This window comes from Tupaia chinensis, unplaced genomic scaffold, assembly GCF_000334495.1.
Source record: "Tupaia chinensis unplaced genomic scaffold, TupChi_1.0 Scaffold000101_1, whole genome shotgun sequence".
Taxonomy (NCBI): domain Eukaryota; kingdom Metazoa; phylum Chordata; class Mammalia; order Scandentia; family Tupaiidae; genus Tupaia; species Tupaia belangeri.
Genome location: NW_006159565.1, coordinates 5135398 through 5151182, shown reverse-complemented (window position 1 = coordinate 5151182; position 15785 = coordinate 5135398). Strand labels below are relative to the sequence as shown.

General features: G+C 39.9%; 1 protein-coding gene across 1 annotated transcript in view; it reads right to left on the bottom strand.

Annotated features, from left to right (window-relative positions):
* KIF16B (kinesin family member 16B) overlaps window positions 1-15785 on the bottom strand; it is a gene marked incomplete at its 5' end in the record, with an annotated part of 299847 nt that overhangs the window by 80402 nt on the left and 203660 nt on the right. Inside the window, 1 exon segment of the mRNA XM_027770001.1 lies at window positions 11881-12003. Coding sequence (XP_027625802.1) covers window positions 11881-12003 — 123 coding nt within the window.

The following is a 15785-nucleotide window of genomic DNA, read 5'->3' as shown; positions in this document are numbered from 1 at the left end:
TTCCAAATTACATTCTGTGATAATATTTCAAATGATCTGGGTTTTCAGTCCTCACAGACAATGACCTTGTTTTAATGAGATGATTCAGGTCACCCAAGACCAACTCCTTGAGGATCCATCCATTTAGCTCATCTCAAAATGATGCAGTGTTACATTCATTCTTTTCCCTTCAAAACCTCTTCATCTTCACTTATTTTTCCTTATTCACTTCTCCATGAAAGAAAAATCCTTTTTCAAGGTTAGCCTCAAATCATAGTATCTCCCTTAACCAATATATCATGTGTACTTTTCTGTCCTGAGGCCTCTGTTCTCTGTGTTCCCACTGCCTGGAATGCCCATTGTCTCCACTCATTGAAACCCATCCATTGTGCTCAAGCAAACAAAACTTTGATGTCTTCCCGATTCATTCTGTGCTACTTTTCTGCACATTTCTCTTACCACATTTATTTGTCTTTTGAATACATGCACTGCTTATTTATTTTTTCTGTTTCTCAGGATTTTAATGCTTCTAGTATGGTCTCTTTTTTTAAAAGTATAAGTACTAAATAAATATTTGTTACATAATAAATGGATGCATAATGGAGACTGTGAGCCAGAGCCTCTTTTCAATAAACAGTTTTTTACTATATTTTTCAATTCCTATTTTACTCTGAACCCAGGCAGTGTAATGACTTGCATTTTAGCCCTTTCCTGGCTGCTTTAAAGTTTTCAGAAAGTAGCACTAGGGGAAAATAAAAAGGAAAAAGAATTGTGTTAACAAAGAAAGAGCAAATGCCATTTATCAAACTCTTTTTGGAGAGAGTATTCTATGGATTTAGAAGAAATACTATGATACAAATAGTCTGGGAATAAAGAATGGGTGCAGGTAGGTATGAGGCTCCTAGAGGACACGTCAAGAAACAGAAGCTTAGTCTCAAGAGCACCTTAAGTGGGTGGATCCCACTGAACTAAGAGCCTCTTGTTTTTGAGTGCAGAGGTCCTTTGGGCATGCAGATTGGAGATGAAAGCCAAGCTGGAGCTGAAATCCTCTGCTTGGGAAAGGACAGTAGTTGGAGCCCCCAGAAGTATCCAAGATAGAGGAATGGAAAGGCTGGAGCTTTTGGGAGAAAACAACTGTCTAAAGGGTATTTTAGGTTATCTGCATTGAGATGTGCAATGTATCACCTACCTTGGGTCCCCTAGGGAAATTTCAGGAGCATTTATATACCTCTTTTGCTGAAGAACCCAAAGGAAGGCTGTGCTCTGCAGCCAGGTGGGCATAAAGGAACATTGGAGGAAAGAAGCAGAATCCCAGCAGGAGGACCCTGGTCCTGAAGAGAGTGCACTGTGCAAAGAAAGAGGAGTCTAATTCCAGATCTGCCCATCTATTGGTAACATGGATGGGAGGTGTATGAAGCTTAGAAAGTAAAGATTCCTGAAGGCAGGAGACCCCTGCAAATATAAGATTTCAGGAAAACTCAGACACCTTCCTGTGCAGGAGCATTGCAGACAGGTGGCACAGAAAATGCCCTCAGCCTTGGGCTTTGAATTTGGACTGGAGTTGGTGTCCAATGAAGAGTGAGCTGTGTGATCAACTACGGACTTATACCTACACTCTGGGTGACTACAGAGTGGTGCTAAATGAAAAAGGCTCTCAAGCTGGCCCAAATCCAAGCTTTTGCAACTAGAAATAATCATTTCTTCACACTTCAATTTTAGCATCTTCAAAATGCTAGATTTTGGGATAATGCCATTTATTTTAGTGTACTTACCTGAAAGGATAGCTTGCAGGTAAATTTGATAGAATATATTCAGGCCCTGAGATTTCGAGAAAATGGACCCTTTCAAATCAAGATCATTACTGATAAAGTACTTTTTCCTTCCTCCAACACCTCTGTGAAGCAGGGGAGGAACAGGGGAAATTATTCTACTTTAAAATTGTGGGAAATTGCAAGAATGACAGCCTAAGCAATTTTCCTTAAAATTACCCAGATATTCAGAGGCAAAGCAAGGGATGTAAACTCTTTATCAGTTATCACAGGAGAGTGGAATAATGAAAAGCTCTGGATTAACAAAGACTAAGATCCTGACTTTGGCCCAGTCACTTATTAGCTGTGTGACTTTGGCTGAATTACTAAATTCCTTGAGGTTTCAATTTTTTCATGTGTAAAATGAACTCATGATACCTAACCTGCAGAAGCACTAAACAAAAAATGTGAAGTCTATAGACTGTAATCACATGCCTAAAGAAAGGCATTATAATGTCCATTATTGAAAGAAGAGTGTATCTGTGCAAAGCAATTGTAAAAAAATAGTTCAAACCATTTGTGATTTTATTTTAAACTTATTTTATTCTAGGAAAAGATGTAAAACTCCCCAAATTCTGAAATTAAGGAGGAGGGAATATAATCTTACAGGAGGAAAACAGAAATTTGAGTACAATATAAATTCAATATATAACCATAAGGTAATGATTACTTCTCTTCTGTGTTTGTAACTCAACCTCATTCCTTCTTGGTCATTTCTCATATAGTCAGTGTTTACTTTGTGAAGACAAACACAACTGTTCAAGAAAGGGCAGCATGAAAGATCAGTTGGTTTGTGTAAAAATCAGGGAAAGGGAAAAACTTTTTTTTTCCTTCATCTTGTGATAAAAGATGATGTTCTCAAGAGACAGGAGGGATGCATAAATTGAAAACTTAGAATAAAATGTGATTCGTCAAGTCCTGGAGTTATTTCTTTACTTGCTATTTATATTTAGAAACAGCACACGGAGTCAGATGGACCAGGGTATATGCGACTCTGCATTTGTCTCAGCTTTGCTGTTCAACACACAGGAAGACAATCTATCAAGTTACTAATAAGCACAGATTCAGATGCCAACCCAATACTCTTTCTGAACATTTATATTCTTTCAAGTTGGGAATAAGTATTTCTAAAAGATGTATGTGTGCATAGTTTATCTAATAGACTGGAATGGCTATTATTTCTCTTCTGCCAAATAGACATTTCTTGGACTGTAAATGTGATTGTTTCGACTCCCAAACTGCAGATTTTCTGGCTCTTTCCTCTTCATGCTTCCTGGCAGGCCTATTCACTATCATATCCTCTAGATTTGTCAAAACCTTAGCTATAGCCCTAATTTACAAAGTACCTGTGACATGGCCAGAATTCACAATAAAAAAAAATTTAAATGCATACCAAAAAAAAAAAAAATCCAGAACAGTAACTTTTGAAAACTCATGAAATCCAACAATACAAATATAATGTTTGGCCACATTTTCCCTAGAAATGTTAGCAAAATGCCTGGGGTAAAGAAGTTAATTGATAGATAGCTTGTTTTCCTTCATTTAAGAGAAGTTGCAAACTCAGTTGTCTTCAGAGATCAATCGAGAACAAAACTCGGAGAGGTTCATTGAGTGGAAGATAACAGACCATAGCATGAGTCTACCACATTAATTAACAACAATCTATTGTGTAATGAAGGATGGATGAAGCTCAGAAGAAGGGTTAGCTCTGTTAATTTCATAGATTGTGTTAAAACAGATAACAAGTAAACAAGCAACCGTGAGACACAAAATTTGTAAGATGTATTAAATATGAGGGTACTTCAAATATTCATTAAAAATTGGAACAGAGGCTACTATTTTCTCAAGATGATTTCCTTTGAGACAGGAAGGTTCCAAGGTCAATGAAATTCCACCTCAAGAGGAGCTGCTGTTCTATTCTACCAGTGCTGTTTCACAAGAATATTAGTTCCTGTGTTTTCTGATTTGTCACAGAACTTGGTCAATCTGGATCTCTAAGTCAAGTCTCCCAAGACTTGTCTTCTCATTGCCAGAGGTTTGTGTGTACTTGCCAGAGGGGGAGAGAGAACGTACCTCCCAATGGGGTGTGGTCATGCTGTAATCTCTTCTCCATTTTTCCATCTCATCGGAATTTTGGACACATCAGCAACATGCCTGATATATTCTTCACACAGCTGGGTTGGATTCACATTGCGACTGGCCGTGTGGAATACAACTCTCAACGCACTAGCTATAGTGCTGGCCTGGGCCCTCCCAAGTTTTAAGTGTTGATGACTCAAGCAAAATTTAAAAAAATCTATTTAGGTCAAAAAAGAGGGGGAAAAAGGGAGGAGAAGAAGAGGAGGAGGAAGAGAAGAGATAGGGGACAAGAAGGGAGGGGGAAGAGAAGGAGAAGAAGAAAATACAACTCCCAACGCACTAGCTATAGAGCTGGCCCGGGCCTCCCAAGTTTTAAGTGTTGATGACTCAAGCAAAATTTAAAAAAATCTATTTAGGTCAAAAAAGAGGGGGAAAAAGGGAGGAGAAGAAGAGGAGGAGGAAGAGAAGAGATAGGGGACAAGAAGGGAGGGGGAAGAGAAGGAGAAGAAGAAAGAGCAGCAGCAACAGCAGCACAGCTTCCACTGCCAGTTTGCTTCTGCTGACTCAAGTTAACACTGTCCCACAACCTGGCCAGTTCTTGGCCCTGTGGTCTCTGCTGTGTGTTAAAAACAAGATTCCAACTTCTATTACCTCTCTGCAGCTTCGTGTTTACCATGGAGCTCTCTTCAGGGTCTTCTTTTGAAGGAGGGCCTGGCAGATCTGAGCCCTCTCCTAGCTAAATAGCTTTCCAGATCTAGATCTGGACTGAACAAAGTTAGAAGGGAGAGCTCATACATCTAAATTCACTTGGCTTAGAATTATCATGGTGTCGGTGCTCAATGATTATTCAGACGGTCTATATGTTAGTACTGGAAAACTCTCCTGAGCTTATCCTTTCTTGCTATTTGTTATTCCTGTTTTCTCTGCTTTTCTTCTTTTCAGGCTACCAACTAGGAATTAGAGCAAAGTGAGATAAGAGAAGGAAGCTGCCACTATAGTACCTAAGCAAAAATCTGATGGTTTAAATGAGGAAAGGTTGTATTTTACACATTGTGTGTTTGAGATAAAGGTGTGTATAGACGTTGGTCTACAAGTTGATCAAAGCAATATAAGTCTAAAGGGCTGACCTCCTGCAACCATGTGAAATGAGGCAGAGACCTGTCATTTCCTGCACAGTGTGAGGTGTGCCTAGAATGCCAGAATGTTCCAAGGGGACAACTAAAGCACATGCATGTATGAGCAGAGAGTTGCAGTGTGCCCAGGTGTCCAGGTTAGTGTCCAGAGGGTGGATGGGGGCATGGAAGTGTACAGCCCTCTGGGAAGCTGAGCCAAAACATGATGAAATGGAACTAACCTCTGAGAGTTGAAGACTACCCAAAGCTGGGTGTGTGGTGTGCATGTATGTTGGAGGATAGGAAGGGAGGCAGGGAGAGAGATAGGAAGGATCAGCAATCTTGGACTCACACACAAATGAGAAGCTCAATTTGCCACACTTCCTTATATGACTGAGAGTCAGCCAGCCACATCAAGAGGATGTGCAATAGGCAAGATGGCTAATCAATGACTGAATTCACTGGTACAGATGGAGCATAACAGTGCATGGGGGACTGTTTACAAAAGATACACAGCCACGTAACCATCTCTGGAGCTTTCAACAGGCTATGCACGATGAGAATCTCTTGTGGCAATGCTTGCGTGTGTTACACTGCTGAGTAATCTTTATGGGGTGACCATGACCAAACAGTTAGGTGCAATTTGAAGGCATGTGAGCTGTGGCATCAGCTGAAAAAGGAGTGAGCCAGGTGATAAGACAAAGAGAGAGGGGCATATGTCACCACTCTAGGAAGGAGAAGGGATGATGATGTTTTGTGAAGATTAATTCCAGCTTTTATGGAAATAGTAAGTCTCAGGAAACAAAGTATTAAAAAATACACCAGTGTTGGAATGCTTCTCTATACTCCCAAGATGATTAAGTAAGCAAAAATGCAAGGAATATATAATACTGGAAATGCTACTTGTTTTCAGGACATAAGAGTATGGCAGCCTCTGCCAGCCTTAGCCATAGATTTCCTAGGCTGGTGCTTTGGATAAGACTGAAATGTAATTTAAAAATTAAATTTTACCCATCCAGCTAGCTAGCTGAAATGGCAAGCTTAATGCAGAGTAATCAATTTCATGTATCCATCACTGAAAAGCATGTGAACCAGGAGTTTTAAGATGATGGCTGCAGTCTTGTAGGCATATAGCTGCAACTGAGCTCAAGGCAAGCACATATTTTACAGTGCATTCTGTGGACCAACTGGTGACATTCAGTAATATTCAGCTCCAAATGTGCTCTTCTCAGAGAGCCAAGACGAGCCACCTTCAGCCTCCCTGCCTTGTCTCTGTCTCTGACATCAGTCACAGGACATGGGTTACTTTATGTATCCATGTACAGAGACCCAAAGCAATGTGCTATTAGGAGCCACTGGAAAAGACAACTTCGATGGCAATGTGAATTGATACTCTGACCCAGTGGTTTCTAGGCATTTACCCTTCAGGGATTAGTGAAAGACAGGAGGAGGTAGAGAGTGATGGGGAGCTGATAACTGTCTGTATCATCAGGTAAGAATGGCATTAAAAGCAAATACCCACAAGCGAGAAATGAATATACAAATACTGATATATGCACACAATAGGATCTATGTATGTTTCTTAGTCAACAATAAAAATAAATTATTATATTCAACTACATGGACAAATCTCTAAAGCATCATGTCAGGTGGAAGCAGCCAGGCAAGGAAGACAAATGCTGTGTGAGTCCATTGCTACGGCATGTTAGGACAGATACAACTCATTCGCAGTTGTGGAGAGAAAATCAGTGCTTGTCTGGAGGGTGGACGAGGGCACTGCCTGAAAAGGAGCATAAAAACTTTCTGAAGTAACTGAGAAGTTCTAAAACTTGACTGGAGGCTGGGTACATGGAGAATGCCTATATCAAAACTCATCAAACTACAATTAAAATGAGTGCATTTTGAGTCAGCCTAGTCATGCTGTTAAGACATTGTGCTCTGCAAGCTGGAACTACCTGGGAGGTTCAGGTTCAATCCTCAGTCCTGCCTAGAATTTGGGTGCTGTGGAGTGCATTTATAAGCCTGGGAAGACTGAGACAGGAGGAGCAAAAGCTATAGCTGGCCTGACCAACATATCGAGTATAAAATGCAATAATATAAAACATCTATGCAAGTAAACATCAGCTGTTTTTCCATCAAAAAAAGCCTAAAACTGGGACCAGCAGTTAGCATAATGGCTATGTTGCTGGACTCCCACATAGGCGACCGCAGTTCCAGTTCTGGACCTGGTGGCTTAAACTCAGGCTGGGTGCATGTGCGTGCATGCCCAAGATCGTGAGAGGAGAATGGAGGAGAAGGGACTGTGGCATGAACATCCCCGCTGGGGGGTGATTTCTCACTTTCTGTCTCTTTGTTGTTATGGCGAGTGCATGCACCCTATAGCAAAAACCTCTCAAAAAAAAAAAAAAAAGCCTAAAACTAAAGAGAATAGTCTCTTTTAAAAATAATATGATGTTAGCCATCCTAAAGTCACTGACTTACCAAGAGAAGAACTTAGTAGTAGCCAAAATACTATCCTAAGTGTGACTATCTGTTCTAGAAAACATAGTCTATGTAGAAAATATCCAAATGATAAACAGAAAAGGTCAACAAACCTAATTTTGAATTCACAATACTAATGGAGAACAACCAACCAAAATGACAGAAACAAAACCCAAAAGTCTTATAAAGACACAATTGTGGGTTGGTCCCATGACCTAGTGGATAGGGAGCCAGATCCTACGTGGCCAACTGTAGTTTAAATCCCAACCTGATGGCTTGAAAAATATACCAGGCACATGTGCATGTAGGCACAAGATCCTGAGAGGATGAAGAAATGGAGAAGGGGGACCAGCATTTAGCATAATGGCTATGTCGCTGGACTCCCAGACCCGTTGGCTTGAACTCACGCTGGGCGTGTGTGCGTGCGTGCCCAAGATCCCAAGAGGAGAATGGAGGAGAAGGGATTGTGGCATGGCCACCCCCCCCTGGGGGGTGATTTCTTGCTTTCTGTCTCTCTATCTCTCTGTGTCTGTCTGGCGAGCGCACGCGCCCTATAGCAAAAACCTCTCCTAAAAAAAAAGAAATGGAGTAGGGATTGTAATGTGACCATGCCCCACTGGGGAGTGCTTTCTCTCTCTCTCTCTCTCTCTGGAGACTGCACAAACTCTCTGGCAATTAAGACAAAAAGGGAGCCTTCTTCTTTGCTGCCCCACAGAAAAAAGGATGGGTCATCAGCAGCTCTACTGGAGCCACCCATGAAAATTTAGCCAGGGTTCTCACTCTTGCCATGTGTGCTTGAATAGGCAGAGTATGATCTGGAAATACGGCCTCAAGAGGTGCCGTCAGTGTTTCCATCAGTATGCAAAGGACATAGGCTTCGCTATCACTTGAACTAAATGATCTTCCTTGAATGGATTGTCCAAGATATCCACCCAGTGAAAGAAATCATGCTGGCTATTTATATATAAAATAAACTTCAATTTAGAAACAAAACAAACAAACAAAAAAAGGGGGTGAGGCAGCAGGTGATGTTGTGGTTAAGGCGACTAGTTCCTGCACAGTCAACTGAACAGTTCAAGTTCTGGATCCAGTGGCTTGAAAAACACACTGGTGCATGTGTGTGTGTGCGGGCCCAAAGTCCCAAAAGAAGAAATGGAGGAGAAGGGATAGCAAGCAGACTATCCCACATAGGGATGCTTCTTGCTTTCTTTCGCTCTCACTCTCTCTGTTTCAGATGAGCATATATGGCCTCTAGCAAATAAAAATAAGTAGGAACAATTACAAAAAAAGACACAATTGCACATCAAAAAAAGTCACTGTGATTTCAAGGTAAGATCTTGTTCATTTCCTTTTTATTTTTAGTATTTTTATTAATAAACACTTATCCAGCCCTTAGTACGTGGCAGGTACTGTTTCAAGCACTTACACACATCAACTCAAATATTCCTTACACCAAACCAGTAGGGTGGGTTTTCATATCCCCATTATAAAGATGTGGCACAGTGAAGTTGTGTGACTTTTTGAGGGTACCTGGAGGAGTGAAGAGGTTATCGAAATGCCCAGAACTATTCCATGTCTTTTGTCTAAAGCTAGGCAATTTTTGCTTGTTTTGTTAAGGAAGGAGAAACAGTATAGTCACACAATGGTTATTTCTAGTATGAGGCCCTGATTCCCCCATGACAACGAATCCCCACAGGACTGGAGGCCCTTAGCACATCTACTTGTGAAGGCATGAGGAGATTCTGACTAAATGGAGAACTAAGAATTTTCCAGGCTAACACTAACAGCCTATTCCTGATCATAATGCCTAGGATCAGCACCGAAAGGAAGCAGAACAACCACACGCTTTCAGAACTTGTTTGATAAATTTAAAGACAGCAGAACTCTTTGGATTTGGATTGTACGTATCTTGCAGCAAAAACCTAAATACCTGAAGGCCTCATATGGTCTTCTGTACTGTGTTTCTCTAACTTGCTTTGACAGTAGCCCCTTCATGATTTTGGACACATCCACAGGTCAACTGAATTATTATTTGTTTGTAATTTTTATTTATATAAAGTCAGTTAAAAAAATTTTAAGAGCTCTTTATCTAAGTTCTATACATAAAGTCAATTAATAGTTATATTTTTATTAACACATTTATCTGTTAAAGTAAAGGAAATCCATGTACCAACTAAACTCATTACATGTTCTTCTGAGAACCCAAATTCTGTGCTGGTGAAAGCCAGTCTTTATCCCCTAATTTTAAAACATAAAAATAATAGAAACACACTTTCAGAAATTATTCTTATAGATGCATATTGTACACACATGTACACACGCAACTATGCACAAACATGCATGGGCATAGATGCATGTACACATATAATTTAGGATGGTTAAGAGCAAATAAGGACTTAGGTAGAAATTAGGCACTAGGTCAGGGGCAGTGAGACGAAATGGACCAACAACAAAGTATACCATTGTAATGAGAAACCACAGAATGTTATCAACAAGATTAAAAACAACACACAAGCATTATGCTTTCTCAAAAAAGACCCTGAAATATGTAAAATAACGTTCAGAGGGTTTTTTTGGTTTGTTTTTATATTTTTGCCAGAAAGCACATGCACTTAACAGAAAGAGACAGTGAGTAAGAAACAGAAAGTAAGAAAGCATCCTCCCATGGGGAATGGTCACACTGAAATCTTCTCTCTTCTTCTCTCTCTCCTTTTGGGACTATGGGCATGCAGGAACATGCATTCGGCATGTTTTTCAAGCTGCTGGTCTCAGGCTCATACCATGAGGTCGGCCAAGTGGGATATAGTATCTTAACTACCCCAACCACAAAACCTTGGGGTTTTGGCCTTTTGTTTGATTTCTTTTTAAAGGAAAACTCAATATACAAAAATTAAAATACAGGGACCAGCAGATGGCATAATGGTTAGGTCGCTGGACTCCAATGTAGCTGACCGTGGTTCGAGACCCAGATCCAGTGACTTAAACTCATGCTGGGTGTGTGTGCATTTGTGCCCAAGATCCCAATAGGAGAATGGAGGAGAAGGGATTGCAGCGTGGCCATCACTCCTAAGGAGTGATTTCTCACTTTCTGTCTCTCTGTCTCTCTCTGTCTTTCTGGTGAGCACATGTACCCTATAGCAAAAACCTCTTCTCCCCTCACCCCCCCAAAAAAAACACCCTAAAATGTAAAAGTCTGATTAATTGGAAAAGAAATAATTAACATAGTTTCTTCAAGAAGACTGAAAAAAAATGTGTACACCTGAAACGAGGAATCTTCCAGAGCCTGGGTACTCCTCAGAGGTGTAGTAGGGGTTAGGGGAGATGGGGTTGGGGGAGGGCTGGTTGCAAGCTTCCTTATCCTTCTGCAGCAGATCCAGGCTTATGTGCTCTCTACAGATACCCGTCCTCACCACATAGTCTTTGAATCAAGGTGCTCCTTGGTTCAAAGAACCAAGGAATGTGGAGACTACAAGTGTTGTTTAGTCTCCTTATTTTACCAATGAGGAAATGAGGCTCAGAGAAGACTCAGGGTAACTTAGTAAATCATAGTAGAGTCAGAACCTATAAAATTCAGTATCCAGATTCCTGGTCTGATGTTTATCAAAATGAAATCACTCTTATACATCCATGTGCTTACTGGTGACCCTTGCAGACCCCATTCATTATGTCGATATCCTTGCCTACCCTTGAAAACCAAGAAGTGTGATTTATCATTATTTCCTTGGGGAGGGGATGTTAACCAGCACCACTTATTGAAATATTATGAGTCAATGGAAATAAATTAGAAACAAGATGAAGTCATTATTTCGGAAAGTGTAATGTAAAGAAACAGCCACGTCTCTTCCTGAAAAGTTATATAAAATCAAATAAGCCTGAAATTGACTAGGAAGCTTCCTTATTAATAACAGAAACAATGATGGAAACAGGAAAAATAATAAGCTACAATTTATTCTTTATTATATACCAACTATTGAACATAGCACTTTATATGTACTGACACCCTTGTGACATAAATATTAATAGTCCTAGTTTAATAAATTAAAAAATGGAGCCTAGATCTATGGACAGGGTAACAAAATGGCATGGTTTGCCTGGGACTATGGGTTTTTTTCATAGTGTGAAACTTTCAGGGCTGAAATCAGAGACATCTTGGATAATGGAATATGGCTGGTCGTCTTACCAGTGGGGTGGGTGATGATAGGAACTTCCATGTCTATCTGACTGCCCAACCACCATATCTTCTATGGGGTAATATCCCTCTATGTGCTGTAGTCTAGGGTTTCCCAGATTGTTTTAAGTAAGAAGGGGCACCCAGTATCTACAGAACAAGATGGTCATACATAGTTTTGACTCTTTGATAAAAGACAGAAGGATAGTTTCAAATGTACCCGCCTCCAGAAGAGTAAAGAAGGAACACTTACCTTGACCTCAAACTCGAAGTGCTCATCCTTCCCTTGGCCACAGAGGACATAGCGTGGAATACTAATTTTAATTGGGTTCTTCAGGTCGTCTGGATTTGCTCCCAAAGAGCGAGAAACCATCCTCTATGAAAGGCATATCAGATAGGGAGAACAAAGAGAAACCAAGATCACTCCGCTGCAAATATCCTGCTTGGGCAGGAGGGAGAAAATGTGTTTCAAGTAGAGAAAAGAGCATCAAACCAGTAGAGTTCATTTAGAAAAATGATGGCTTCCTTTGAAAGAGAAATGCTAAGTCTCTCTCACAACAAAAGACCATTTCTTTAGGTATGCCATTCTAAGAAGGTAGGGCAAAAGCACTTCAAAATGCTGCTTGGCTTTGAAGTTCCTTCCAATTTATAAGAACAACTAAACACAGGGACAGATTACATATCCTGACTTAGGGGGAAAAATGGTGTAAACTAGATTTCTTTCTGAAAAGTCTTGACCATCTGACAAACTTTTTCTTCACAGACTATCAGGCTGTTATACATAAGGCTGCAAAAGCTGGAGATTTTATTCAAATTTACTTCATTTTTAACTTTCAGGCATTTTTATAAGCCAGTGTAGTGTGGAAAGCTCTTTAAATCACAATTAAAACAAATCCCAAGTATTTTCTTTAGGCTCAATTTGATTAATAATCAACTAGGCTCTGACAAGTATTTATGGTCTGGGTGCTGGGAAGCCAGAGGGGTTTGAAAAAGCAGCATTATGAAAAAAAATAAATCTTCAAAAATGAGTTCTCTTGAGTGTGAACAGGAGGAAATCTCTGAACAATTCCTTATTTGCACTAACCTGGGGCTTTAGAAAACATAAGAAAATAGGTTTTTGATGCAGCAGCAGTAATAAAATAATTAGAATCATAATTATAGTTAGCATTTATTGAATGCTTTCTATATACCAAGAACTGCTGAACAATGACCATGCATTGGCTCATTTCGTCCTCACAACCCCCCTGTGAGGTATTAGCCAATATTAACCCCATTTGTCAGATGAGAGCCCAAGACTAAGATTTCGTGTCACTTGCAAAGGTAAATGGTAGAGCCAGGATTTGAACCCAGGCTAATCTGGAGCCCACCTTCATCATTACCATGCTATACTGCTATCATAAAATTTGAAAATAATTTCACCCATTTGAGATAAGGAATACTTCAAATATACACAGAAACTAGAAGGTGGAAATTCCATTATTAAGCAATAAAACCTACTTATTTGACTAAGATGAAATAGTTAGCAATAAAATCCCTTTGCCCCTGGCAGAAAGGGGTATAGGACCCTTGGATGCTCAGCAACAACCCTTGTCCAACCCCTGGGTGTTGGACAACAAAAGATCCAACCACTGTATATGTGAAACCTCAGGCTTCCGGATGACCCAGAGACATGTACATGGCGTTTCAGATTGCTACACTCAGTCTAGCTCAGGGTGTGAACATTCTGGCATGAAAGGAAGTTACAGAGCCTTTTAGAGTATCTTGATTTTCCCCCGAGTGTGGCTGGTGATTGTTTACTACAATGATAAGCTTATTTAGCTGTCCCTGATGTCAGATACAGTGGAAATTCTTCTTAAAAAGGATATTTCCCTTTAAAAAAATATATTGCATTTTCAAATCACTCAGTCCATTTTCAAATTACTTTAAAAGATAATTCTTAAAACATAGATATGATTGCCTATTATTTAAGATGAAAAGGCAGAGACATAAATTAGTGATTTGTATTTATAAGAACATATTTAATGTTAACAAATATTCTCGCTCTACAAATGTAATAGTTTAGCCATGAAGTTCTCACTCTGCTGCCCAACCCTGATCCTTTCAGTGTCATGCTTGGTAACTGTTTTCCTCAAGTAAAAACATCATCTCTTTTGCCGATCTGACATAATCTCTTGGGTAACAGATCTGTTGCGCATGCTGTGTATTTGTGTGTGTGTGTGTGTGTGTGTGTGTGTGTGTGTGTGTGAGAGAGAGAGAGAGAGAGAGAGAGAGAGAGAGACAGAGAATGTATTGGGGGCTGGGAAGTGGAAGTTAGGGGTGAGTGAGTACTCTGTAGCTAAAGTCAGTTCTGCAAAGGGGAAGGCTGCTGTAGGATTTCAAGCCACAGTTAGGACCTGATATTATGAGTTGAGAAAGAGAGAGTCCCTCCCTCTACCTTAGGAGGAAACTTGACCTTCCTCATGGGTTAGACCAATAGGCCAATACCACAGTTAATTTGGTGAGGAATTATCTCTGTATAGTTTTACACACTGGCCTTAGAGGCGAGAAGAAAGGCAGGAAAAAAGGTAGTCAATTTTTTTTTTTTTTGAGAGGTTTTTCACTATCGGGCGCGTGCGCTCGCCAGACAGCCAGAGAGAGACAGAGAGACAGAAAGCGAGAAATCACCCCCCAGAGGGAATGGCCACGCCGCAATCCCTTCTCCTCCATTCTCCTCTCGGGATCTTGGGCACGCACGCACGCACACACGCCCGGTGTGGGTTTTAAGCCACCGGGTCCGGGATGCGAACCGTGGTCGACTACGTGGGAGTCCAGCGACGTAGCCATTACGCTAACTGCTGGTTCCCAAGGTAGTCAATTTTTTTGACTGGAATGTCATATATGAAGATCAATCAGAAAACTATGGAACTAAGGTGGATCTCAAGCAAGCCAACAGAAGCTCTTGGAAAGATGGCCTGGCCCCATAAATAATTCTGCCTGGCAGAGAGGATTCGAGAAGATATATGAAAGAATTTATAACAAAATAACCCGGACTTTTCCATCCCAGCATTGTAATCAGTAGAGATTACAAAAGAGCAACCACATCAGAGGATTATCTTGAGGAAAGATTTTGAAGGAAGAAAAAGATATTGATCTTTGCTAGCAGATGGTATATCACAGAATACTTGGTAGGCAGGGCTGAATTGAGAAGGTTTATGTGTGAATAGTGTGCTGGGCATTTGCTTTTCAACAATTTGAGTAGCTGACATGTAAATATTTTCTCAAAAATATTTAAAATCATACTGTTTCTGCTGTTATACAGTCATAAACAAAATTATACAAAATTGTAAAAAATATTTTGAACATTATCTTTATAATTCAGTATTTTGAAATTTTGAAAGTTGTTTATTAACTGTCAAGAACTATGGAGTATAAGCAAAAAAAAAAAAAATTTTTTTTTTTTAGAAATTATATGGTTTTATAATTTTCTCTTTTGCTTCTTAATCCACTGAAAATAATTTCAATTCAACACTGTAGGCAGCTTCTTTTTCACTTTCTTCGGTTTCTACTTCTTTAGGTAACAAGGGATCGATCTTGAGTAATAAACCTTCACTTGCTGAACTACGAAGAAAAGCACGTAGGGACTCAGAGGTCCATGCCTACAATCTTCATTAATAACTGCTTGCAGATTGGCAGCTATCTGATCACTTGACAGGAATATTATTCAGCCATAAAAAAAAAAAAAACAACAAAACCCTAGCTTTTGACGGAAAGTGGAAGAATATGGAAGATTTACTGCTGAGTGAAGCAAGCCAGTCTATGAAGGAGAGACATTGTATGTGCCCACTTATGTCTGCACTCTATGACTGAAAATGATTGACTAGAGGATATAGAAACACAGAATATGGACGTAAACACCAGATATAGTGTGTGTGAAAGAGTCGGGTCTGAGGAAGGACATCTAGAAGAAAAATAGGGAGGCAAAGCATTAATGGGACAAAGAAATGTGATATTAACTGTGGAAGATATTTTATAGTTTTATCAACTAAACTATGAAGATATGTTCACCTGTTGAAATATTCACTTTGTAAGCTAACTAATGTGACTGAATGTATAAAAGAAAACGAAATAAAAAAACGTAAATAAAAAAATCGTTTTCTTCTGACCAACTAGGAACAAAAA